This window comes from Salvia hispanica, chromosome 5 (genome assembly GCF_029641045.1).
Source record: "Salvia hispanica isolate PSC_SH4W2 chromosome 5, Shi_PSC_v1, whole genome shotgun sequence".
Classification (NCBI taxonomy): Eukaryota; Viridiplantae; Streptophyta; class Magnoliopsida; order Lamiales; family Lamiaceae; genus Salvia; species Salvia hispanica.
This window is the reverse complement of record NC_142696.1, coordinates 37969315-37981403: the sequence shown is the minus strand read 5'-3', so window position 1 is coordinate 37981403 and position 12089 is coordinate 37969315. Positions and strand designations below refer to the sequence as shown.

Genomic DNA, 12089 nt, shown 5'->3' with positions numbered 1-12089 from the left:
AGACGAGTTCAGGACGTTGAGGTCGTTGTTCGACCCGGCTACCCCAAAATACGCATGCCAGATCCACAGCCGGTAATCAGCTACGGCCTCGAGGATTATCGTGGGGTTCTTTGACTTGTAGCCGGTCGTGTAGGCCCCCTTCCAGGCAGTCGGACAGTTCTTCCACTCCCAATGCATACAGTCTATGCTGCCTAACATCCCGGGGAACCCATGCTTCTCCCCGTGCATCTGCATCAAATTCTGACAATCTTCGGGAGTAGGGCTTCGAAGGTACTGCTCACCGAAAATGCTGATCACGCCCCCACAGAACTCCTTCAGACATTTCAGGGCTGACGACTCACCGATGTGGAGGTACTCATCCCACATGTCTGCCGCGCCTCTGTAGGCCAACTGCCTGATTGCCGCCGTGCACTTTTGGATAGGGGTGTGGCCGGGTCTGCCAGCCGCATCGTGCCTGAAGCGGAAACACATATATTGACGCTCCAATGCCCTAACGATGCGCATAAACAACTCCCTGCGCATTCTGAAACGCCGCCGGAACATGTTGGCGGGAAACCGCGGGTACTCTGCAAAGTAGTCCTCGTACAGCCGCTGATGTGCAGCTACGTGATCCCGATCAATCACTGCTCGGTGGTGGACAACTGGTGGAGGAGGGCGAGGTATCGCCTGCTGTTCCACCATACGCATGTACCGCTCCATCCCGCTGTTCATGTAGACCTCCATAGCCTCGTTCATCCTCCGTTCGTACTCCTCAGGATCCCCACCACTACCGCTACCGCTACCACCCGCGTGATCCATCGCTCGATGATGCTCTTGAACAGAAAGTTAGAGAGAGAGAAAACTCGTTAAAACAAGTGGTGCAAATGAAAATGAAACGAAAATCGCGTTTATATATGATTTTTTTAAAAAAAAAAAAAATCGAAAATCGGCGCTGGCCGATCGGGCCTCCACAATGGCGGCTAGCCGATCGGCTAGCGTTTCGGCCAGCGACGAGCGATCGGCAAGCCCACGCCGATCCGCTCGCCGATTTTGCGCTGGCCGATTGCAATGGTTCGGCTAGCCGATCGGCCAGCGCGAAGAGTCGGCTATCCGGTCGCTAGCCGACCATTGCGGATGCTCTTAGTTCTCGCATGCACTTAATCTTTAAACAAATTTTTAACTATCCTATCGAAAGAAAATGTGCAAGTAGAGAAGGGAGTAGTACTTATAAATTTGAATCTTGGGTAATACTAGATCGATTCAACTTCAACTAAGGACTAAAAATGATGGTAGAAGAGGAGGTGGAAGCACTAGACGCACACACATTCGAAAAAATATGGGTAATTAAATGAATCAAATGATTGCATTTGCAGATTGCATTAAATAAATAGGTAGAGAAGTAGGAGTAGGGAATAGACAGGCTTAATTTTAGGACAAGTGGTGTTATGTTATCTGATAGGAGTTTTTTATGTGATTTTACATCCCAATGCGTCTTTTCATCTCTTATTCTAATTTATTTATTATTTTATTTTTAAAGAAATAATTGAATGGAGTACTACATCTCTCGCAAAAAATAAAAAAAAAATAAATTCAACAAGTCTATGCAACCAAATTTTGTACAACCAAAAATTAATTTATTTGAGAGAAAAAATAATTTATATATATATTTAATTAAAAATTATAGACATACATATAGTATAGGGAACGTGCATAATATTACAGTATTTGTGTATAATTTTTAATTTTTTTTTGAACCATAAAATATAATTAATGCATACTTTAATTCAAATTTAAAAAATAATAGAGAAATAATTCAAATATAAAAATAAAAAATTAAAAATGAGGCCAAAGACTAATAAATTGTTTTTAATTTGTTAACTAACTATATTTATTATTTTAATATTTAATTAACACATCAAAATAGCTAATATAATCTTATTTTGGTTGTACAAAATTTGGTTGTTTATCATTGCTCAAATAAATTACTCCACTCATATGAGGTAGGGTTGACAATTTTTGGCACGACACGAACCCGCACGAAATTAGTGGATATATATCAAGGCTTATTGAGTTCGTGCCGACACGATAACGACACGAAAACTTCGTGTCGTGTTCATGTTACACGTTAAGAAATAATATTAATATACTATAATAATATTATTTTTTATTTTAAAATTTTAAAATTTTAAAATTTAATATAAGATATAATATTTATATATTATATTATTATTATTATGTCGTTATTGTGTTGTGTCATATTTTTTGTTATTGTATCGTGTTGATCCGAAGTGGTTCGTGTCGTATTCGTGTTTGAAATTTTCTTAACGGGTCGTGTTCGTGTTTGTTATCATGTCGTGTCGTTATCGTGTCGACACGATAACGACATAACACGGACGATTTGTCACACCTAGTAGGAGTAGTACAGTACTATTTTTAAGTAATCCATCGAAATTAAATAATGCTAATATGATTAAGTTTTAAACAAATAAGTATACTAACTATACATCATGGGTCTCACAATCCGCTAATACTACTTCTATTATTTTTTCCCACTTTCTCTTTTATTTTTACCAATTACTCATTAAAATTTATGTCATTTACAACTTTATCCATTTTTTTATTGATGAACGTAAGTATTTGATTTTCAAAACTAGCATTCCCTCCGTCTCACTTAGAGCGTCTCCACCGGCGGAAGTCCGACCAGACGTCCGCCATTGTGAAGGAAAAGGTAGGACACGGACGTCCTGTGAGGACGTCGGATATCCGCGCGACGGGCGGGCGGACGTCCACCATTGTGGCGAGGGTCGGACGTTAGGGTCGGAAGCCCACTTAATTTTTATTTTTTTTAAAAAACTCTATAAATACGGCTCGTTGAACTTCATTTCATTCACACCATTTGTGTTGACAAGTTTCTCTCTCTAATCTACAAGTTTCATTTCTACTATAAATAGAGTACAATAGGAACTCCCCCACCACGAGCGGATCAAACACACCCACGTTTCCCGCCGGAACGACGGAAAACTTTAATGCGGGAATGAATCCCTAAATGGCAGGGATAAATCCCCAAATGGCAGGAATGGCGGGATTACTCCCCCAAATGTTCTACAATATGTACAATTGGATGAGTCAGATGGGTGGGATGATGTCCGGGGCAGCGGAGATGGGCGGTATGACGACAAATATGGCGGGGGTGAGTGGGATGATGCCCAGGGACTCGGGGATGGGGAGTATGACGCCAAATATGGCGCGGATGGGTGGGACGATGCAGCACAGGAGCCCTCAGACACCTAGGGAATCTGTCTATCGCCCATATATAGATTTGTTGTCCGATGATTCCCCTAGTACTGTTCCGGAGACTCAGTACGCCGGCATTGAGACTTTCTCTTTTGAGGAGTTGGGGCTATCGCCGATCCATGATACTCCCAATGAGGTGGAGCCTGCTGCAAGGGGCAGGGGCAAAGGTAAGGGCAAGGCCAGGGGCGGGGGTAGGGGCAAGGGCAAGTGGAAAGTCTCGAGCTCTTCCTCGCAAATGGGGGCAGAGCAGGAGGAGGGTGAGGAGGAGCGGGGGAAGAGGTCGATCTGGACCGTGTGGGAAAACGCCGCGCTTGCAAATTTCTGGGTCGGTGTAGTCGAGGATCCCTATGTCGGGGCGAACCAGTATATTGAACGATGGTGGCATCGCATTAGTGAGGCCTACCTCACACACAAACCGGCTGGGGCGAAGCCTCGCAGTCCCGAGCAATGCCGGAAACAGTGGGATCGGTTGAGGCCCAAGCTCAGTCGTTTTGCCGCCCTCTACCAAAACAACCAGCGGCATGTCTGAGGAGGATGTGAAGAACCGGGCCTTGTTCTAGTACCCCGACAAAGAATTGAAGTTCAAAGATTTTGACCAATGAGAGGCCTTTCTCGTGGTCAGGGGTTCGCAAAAGTTTTGTGCGGGTGTCGACTCGGGCTGGAAGCGGACGGAGATCAACTCTTCCGTTAAGTACAGCAGCAGTGCTGGTTCGCACGAGTTCCCCGAAGCCGAGGAAGTGTACCACGATCAGACTCTCGCCGTCGTCGTCGCCCGATGGGGCAAAAGACTGCGCAGCGTATGGAGAGGGGAAGCGGCAGCCGCAGCAGGTCCTTCGAGGTCGAATCGGAGGCCCCTGAAGCCCCGGATGAGTACGACCGTCTTGTCCGCGCGCAGCTAACGAAGACCTTGAGTCAGAACATGCATATGTGGTATAACACGAACGATCCTGCGTGCAAAAGGATGTGCAAGGATGTGATCGACGCATGCCAGCGCGATATATGAATACCACCCATTGATGATTATGGCGTCGAGATTGGGGGCGGGGACGTCGGAGGCGGCAGCGGCACAGGCGACGGGGACGAGGACGAGGACGAGGACGAGGAGGAGTGAGAGCCGAGGGTTGTATTTCTCGACTTTTTATGATTATGTAATTTTTAACTTAATTATGTTTTAAGTATTATGTAATTTTTTTTAATGAAGTCTTCGAATTTTCCCGTATTCCGTGTCGACATTTTAATTCCGTAAATTTTAATTCCGTAAATTGAATAATTGTGAATTTAATTTTATTGCGGGAAGTCCTAGTGCAGGGGAAGTCCTAGTGATGTGGTAGTGGAATGGAAAGTCCTAGTGATGACGTGGAAGGAAGTTTTTGTGGGAAGTCCGTCACCGAAGATGCTCTTAAGATGTCCAACTTAATTCTTTTAGTTTGTCTCACTCAAAATGTCCAATTTCTATATTTGTAAATAAATAAATAAATAAAAATTTTCATTAAAATATTTAATTATTTCATCTTTGTTCTCTCTATTCATTCACCAAATAATTCTTCCTAAAATTTTGTCACTAAAAAATGTAAACATCTTGAATGGAGCACATTTGTCATTTTTGGATGATGTCTCTTAAAAATAAACCAATTATATTTAACGAAATTTTTCGCTAGGTATTCATTCTCTACTAACAATATTCTAATATTTTTTTTATCTTTTTTCTTATTTTATCAATTGTATATTAAAAATTTTGTATTTTTAAATGTCAGGAGTACTAGTATTTTTTAGTGGAGGAAGTATGAATTTAATGGGAGAAAATTTATATCGTAATTGTTTGGAGGAAACCGTACATGTGCAGTTTGCCAACAAATTTTTATGCACGAAATAGTGTCATAAAAATATATATCAACATACATCTCATAGCACATAATTAATTTGGTTAATAACTATAATTATCATCATATTATAGTTAGATTTAGGGGAGTGTTATATTGCTAATTCAATACCTAATTACTAACTATAACTAAATAATAGCCATTAGATATTCAAATTAAGGGCCTAGATCATCAACCAATAAATATCAATACGATAAAAAAAAACGTCAATAAAGCCATAGGATTAATTCCATAAAATATCAATAGGGGTATTAATGTCAATTAACTACATGTTTAGTTATAACTAACTTTTAAAAGAAATCCCAAAACTTTAAATTCATATAACATATATCAAATTAAAGATAGTTTTATAAGGATTCTAACGATATCATATATGCATATGTTCCGACGTCAAAATTTGAAAAAAAATTCAAAAATTTTTCAATTTTTTCGTAAAGCAGAAATGTCAACATACTATATAAAATATGTTAATATAATACATGAAGAATGTCAATATAAGCAATGGGTTAACATTCTTAAAGCATCGTGTTGACATTCTCAAAGCATTGTGTTGATATTTCCGAAACACTATATTGACATTTTCATCTAAAACTCTAATTTGACGTTTTTTTTTATCTTTTTTTATTTTATTAATATAAACGAAAATTACACGTGGCAAATTGTAGACCACACGTTTTCTAAAATCCTATGGCCTTAAATTAGTTGTAGTTAGCAATTAAATAATGAATTAGCAATTGATCACTCCCCGTTAGATCTATATATATTTTTATTTAATAAAATCAATTATAATTTAACTGTTTTTTAATGAATATTTGAACAACATATTTTTTTTATGTGTTTAAATAGTGTTTATGTGTCACAAACATACAAATTCAGTGATTATTTGTATATTTAATTTAACACTCCTATTATTTATTTAATGTGATGCCAAACATAAATTAAGTAAAATAAATTAAATCGTCAACGCCACGTGTACGCTGGGGGTGAAAAGGCGCAATCCCCAAGCAGTAGAGATAGAGTAGCAAAGCCATTGCTTATCATCTTTTTGTCTGCATTTATTAATTATTGATTTTGTTTTGGAAAAACAGCAAAAATACAGAGCAAAATTATTCTCTACATTGTATTTATATACACTCCAACCTCTGCAGCTGGCTCTTCATATTCTTGGAGCAAAACAACGCAAACTTCTCTCAAAGAACAAAAACAATGGAGCAAGAAAACAATGTGAAATCGAGATTCAAAAGTGTGTGTGTGTTTTGTGGGAGTAGTTCTGGGAAAAGGGACTGTTACAGAGAGGCAGCAATTGAGCTAGGGCAGGAGCTGGTATTCGTTAACTTTTCTCCACAGACCGATTTTTCCTATTTTCAAAGCAAAAAAGTTTTAGTACTTTTTTTTTTTTTTCTTTGTTTTTCTTACGTGGGTTTTCTTTGTTTGCATGAAGGTTGCCAAAAGATTGGATCTTGTGTATGGTGGAGGCGGCATTGGGCTGATGGGGCTGGTGGCGCGTGCCGTTCATGGCGGCGGCGGACGTGTTCTTGGGTGAGGGTTTTTATTTCTTTTTATGATTTTGGCTTTTTACTAATGTTTTTTTTTTATGTGGATTGCATTTGTTTGTTTGTTTGTTTTTGACTAAAACTTTCCTGCTTGAATCAAATAGGATCATACCGAGACCTTTGATCGGCAAAGAGGTTTATTTCTTCTCTCTCTTCTATTCTCTCTCACACACAAACACAATGTTGTGTAGCAATATCTACTAGGGCATTTCAAAGATTGGATTTTTGACAAAGTTAATAAAAAAAATTGGATTTGCAGAAAACTGGGGACACTGTTGGGGAGTTGACGGTGGTGGCTGATATGCACCAGAGGAAGGCCGAGATGGCCCGCCATGCTGATTGCTTTATTGCTCTGCCAGGTCCTCTCTCTCTCTTTCTCTCTCTAGATAACTCATTTAATTTCTTTAAAGGGCATCCATCTAATGTTTCAAAAAAATAGGTGGTTATGGAACGTTGGAAGAGCTCTTGGAGGTCATCACATGGGCCCAGCTTGGCATCCATCACAAACCTGTAATCAAAATTCAACCTTTCTTTCTTTCTTTCTTTCTTTCTTTCTTTGCAAGTGAAAAACATTAATATGATGATGTTGATGTTGATGATGGAATTAATTAGGTGGGGTTACTAAATGTTGATGGTTACTACAACTATCTGTTAACCTTCATTGACAAAGCAGTGGATGATGGGTTCATAAAGCCATCTCAACGCCACATATTTGTCTCAGCACCAAATGCAAAAGAGCTTGTTCAGAAACTGGAGGTTAGCCTCATTTTCAGAATCAAGAATCATGTACTAGTATAATTAATTGTATTGAATTTGGTTCAAAGATTTATGTTCCCAAGAATCCCATGTTTCACTGAAATGGCAAAGACAACATGCCTCATGAGTTAAAGAGCTCCCAAGATGTTGCCTTTCTTGACATTCTATTAATCCCTTTTTATTACTTTTTGAATAAAAATTGTTTCTTGAAATTGTTTGTAGGAGTATGTGCCTGTGCAAGATGAAGAAGTTGCCAAGTTGAATTGGGAGGTTGAGATTGAGCAAGTAGGATTTGCTGCTGCTCCAGTCAAACAGACTGAAGTTGCTCTTTGATCAATTAGTGAAAAAAGAAAAAAAAGAAAAAGAATGTAGGGAGACTTTGTTTGATTTAAGTTAAGGTATCTGCACTAATCAACCGAGGCCTACCATATATGGTGTGGTGCAAAGACAATGACTAGGACAAGAATTTGGACACAGTAGCTTCTTCTTGTAATTTTGGAAGTGGGGAAATATGCTTTTGTATGTATCTCTCCCTCTCTCTCTATATTGATATTTATATGTATGTGGTGTTGAAGGATATCTTACTATCATAGCAACAAGGTAACAAGAGGAATACAACAAAAAGATTGGGTTTATGCAGCTTTATAGTTCTGTATATACTCTCAGGCTATATAGGATGATTCAGCATGCCTGCAACGTTTTATTCCTACTACTTTTTTCTTTTTCTCTATATTACTGTATTTGAAATAATTATATGGAGACAGTTTGTTTAAGGTAGGTGTTTGTTGTGCTTGCTGAGTTATGAGTTAGTGCTATCTTTTTTTGGCTGGAAATGGAGGTTTCTTGTGTTGAGTAAAGGACAAGAGAGAGTAGCAGTGTAGGGCAGGCAGCCAAAGTTCACTCTTTTCCCACACAAGTTGCATCAAAATGGTGTGATGGACAAAAAATTCATCTTTTCAAATTACTGCCATAAATGCTCTATAGGTAATGTCAATGGGCTTTCTAACTCAGGTCACAAAGCCCACTGGGTTTCTTTACAGGTAGTATTAAGTTTGGGTAATAGGTAACTTAGTAGTGTTTATGTAGGGCAAGTAATTAAATTTACTTATGCCTTCAATATATAAAGTTCTAGGTACAAACCAAAGCTATTTGTATTATGTAATTAGCACTCTTTACAGGAACATTAATTTCTTAGTGATTTATATTAATGCAATTCTCTTCATAATTAGTCTGCATAATTAATTATATAAATTTCGAAAGTGTTTTGTAAATAGAAGTCGATGCGATCATATATATTTATTTTGCGAGGAATGACCATAAGAGTGTGATTTGGTGCATAATAGTAATTAATAATGAAGGGGCAAAGACAAATATGATTCAACTATAGGTGCGATCTTACGAATTTTGACGCATGAATAGTCTCGCACTAGCTTGTGCTCAATCAATATCAAATTTACATTAGATGAATTTAAGACCGATTGTGTGTAAATATATGAACTTTGGATATAAGGGATGTGTTAAAATGACAACCCCTCTTAAAATAACACCATACCACCATTTCTAGCCAATCATTTGTACACGTGGACGAATAATCAGCTGCCATGTGACAGTCATAAAAAATTCGCAAGGTAAATTTACGCGGACTGCAACATCCAATACTCTAGACTGCAATATTCAATACTCTAGACTGCAAGGTGACGCGGACTGCAATATCCAATACGCTAGACTGCAATTTGTAGATTGATGTTTAGTGTTTATACTATTGTTGTCTAGCATATATAATATTGCAGTCTAGCGTGGTGTCACGGTGTCATTTTAAGAGTGTTGTCATTTTAACGCATCTCCTGAATATAATTTTTATTTTCTTTTGATTTTTAATGTAAATACATGAACTTATTTTTTTATTCATCCTTAAAAGTATTTTATCGCAATATTTGTCGTAGATGCTAAAATAATAAAATGGCCTAAGCTACAATAATTCGTAAAAACATTGAACCAAATGCAATATGAAAAAAAAAACACAAATATCGCAATATGTTAATATGCCCTTTATTGAAGACATTAGTTATCAGCTAAGCTATTATGGAGTAGTAATTAACAAAAACCTAATTAAACCCTAGCCGAGATTTAGTAGCGGATCTGGTCTGCTATTGATTTTATTTTTTAGATTTCATTTTTTATGTTTATATATAAGGGATCGGAGCGGACATGCTCCGCTACTGATTACTAGCTGACAATAATATGTTGCTAAATTATTTATTTTTACAATTTTGATTTTTAATAAAGAAATGGAGTAATTAATAGTAGTAATGAATGTGTCTGTTGCAGATTAGTAGCGAGTACCGATCTTTTATAAATCCGCCACTAATTATGGCGCGCTATTATGCCGCCAAGAATTAATGAATACTGGCTATTAACATTGCTAACAGACATTCCGTTACCAATCCGCTACTATTAACATCAGACTTTTATCACCTGGTAAAATCCGCTAGTAATTGACATGTTTTTTTGTAGTGGGTAAAATGTTTCCGTTTATACTTTAAGGATACAACATAGTTTTATCATTGACATATCTTCTTGCACATGGGAGGACGCTGAAAGTAGGGGCTATGTGTGTACTAAAATATATTCGAAAGTATATTTTTGATGATATGGATTGTTGGCAGGGGTTTTTACCTTACAATTTATCAAATTTACATGAATTGAACTATTCTATAAGAGAGAACAACGAGGGAAAAAAAAGATTTATTAGGGGCTTAAGTCTTAACCCCCATTGTTTTCACTATCTAGATGGAGATACCACATTACCTCTAATTTGGTTAAAATTGTTGGTTGAAGGAAAATTAGAAAACCTCAAAATTCATTTCCTGAGATTTAAGAAAGAAGTTCAGAAAAAAAAAGTAAAAAGAAATAAAATTTTGTATATTTACATGCAATCAATTACTCTAGATTTTCTTGCCAGGTTTTTGCCAAATTGTCCGTTAGAAAAAAATTAGAAATTCAAAATTTAAAATATTTAAATTGAAAGATATATTCGAGAATAAAAAAATTGAAAATGTTGACGGTTACACATAAAAAATCCTTTGAATTTATTGTGTTTTGAATGAGTCAAAATTTAAGAATGTCTAAGAATTAAGATGAAAATCATTGTCATAGTTAAATTCGTAGAAAAAAAATAAGTGGTCGAGTTGAGAAATGGAGTAGGCGTCTTAGGTGAAGACCTCATTTCCAAGTCAAGTGAACTGAGTTGTTTTCCATTTCTGATTTTCCTAAAATTGCATAACAGAAATGTGCATACGCGTTTTGAATAATAATTCATAAATTTGCAATTTTTTTCTCTCTTGGAAACATGTGCATGTATAAACTATATTAATGTACTCCCATTGTTTCATGTTAATAAAATCATTTTTCTATTTTGAGAAGTTCTAAGTGAAGTATTTCTATTATTCGTAAAAAGTAATTCTCCTTTTTACTTTATTCGCTCTTCATATATCTTACTTTGCTTTATCTTACTTTTTCCACCATTCAATTAACACACTTTTCCTAAACTCTATACTAAAAAAAATGTCTATTGCTTTATCTTACTTTTTCCACCATTCAATTAACACACTTTTCCTAAACTCTATACTAAAAAAAATGTCTATATTAACAAGGAATGTATACTATTTGAGGCTGATTATTGTCCGGTTTTAAAGTTTAAACTTTAAAGCAAACATGACCATTAAAAAATGTAATATTATTGCGTTACAATAATATTATATCCTTATCATTCGAAGAAAAGGATTTTTTCGTGTGTCAAGCCATTTTAACACTGAAATCCACGTATAGTGTTACGTTAATAGTTAATATTTAATCCGTAATTCATTTGATGACGAAATAGTATGTCTCAAATTTCTGTTACAGAATAAAATTACTCCATAAAGTACTATTAGTATAAGATAAGGGCCAACAATACGCATCTAATTAAATTAACCAAATAAAATATGAGTGAGTAGTTGTAGTTCAAAGTTCTGGGTATGACCTAGGAGTAAATTTGTTGAATTTAAATTCAAGATTATTTTTTTATGAAGCAGCATTTGTTTGATCTAGGAATTCTTACATTTTTGTTCCTTGCATATTAGTATTATTCAATGTTATAAAGAAACAACATATTCAAGGAATTTCCTTCCTTATAAGGGCGTAGATATAATAGCTATATATTCCTAGTATGACTTGTTCAAACGTTGATAATTTTCTATTGACTCATAAAGTTCATCGTATTACTTAATGGAGTAGATGAATCTCAATATATTTTGAAATAAGAAAATGCTAATGTAAAAAAGTTAAGATGGATGATCACATTTAATTTTCCATCCCCAAAAGAGAATTATTTATATAAATTCTGTTATGACAAATTTGAAAAAGAGCATATGATAAATAAGAGAGTTGGGGTAATTTTAGTAGCGATAATCATGATCTAAATTCCAATTAGGAAAACCGCGTAAAAAATAAAGTCTAATTGTCTTTTAGTATTCACAAACATATATGGCCCTCATAGACTTGGGTTGAGTCCTTTAGTAGTATTTTGTTTTAAAAAATAAAATAAAATTGATGGGCATTGGTTGGGTATATAAATAGTGTAATTGTG

At 36.2% G+C, this 12089-nt stretch overlaps 1 protein-coding gene across 1 annotated transcript; it reads left to right on the top strand.

Annotated features, from left to right (window-relative positions):
• The first annotated feature begins 6234 nt into the window (after positions 1-6234).
• LOC125190415 (cytokinin riboside 5'-monophosphate phosphoribohydrolase LOG5-like) lies at positions 6235-8039 on the top strand. The gene is made up of 7 exons (XM_048087728.2): positions 6235-6476; positions 6595-6692; positions 6811-6841; positions 6966-7065; positions 7146-7216; positions 7319-7462; positions 7685-8039. Exons 1-7 carry the CDS (start codon positions 6360-6362, stop codon positions 7793-7795), a joined length of 672 nt encoding a protein of 223 aa, XP_047943685.1. The 5' UTR covers positions 6235-6359; the 3' UTR covers positions 7796-8039.
• Positions 8040-12089: the final 4050 nt, after the last annotated feature.

Excerpts from the sequence above, each read along its gene's own strand:
- LOC125190415 (XM_048087728.2), top strand. The coding sequence starts at position 6,360 with ATGGAGCAAGAAAACAATGTGAAATCGAGATTCAAAAGTGTGTGTGTG. Across the intron at positions 6,693-6,810 it reads GGCGGCGGACGTGTTCTTGG|GATCATACCGAGACCTTTGA; the intron begins GTGAGGGTTTTT and ends TGAATCAAATAG. Across the intron at positions 6,842-6,965 it reads GACCTTTGATCGGCAAAGAG|AAAACTGGGGACACTGTTGG; the intron begins GTTTATTTCTTC and ends TTGGATTTGCAG.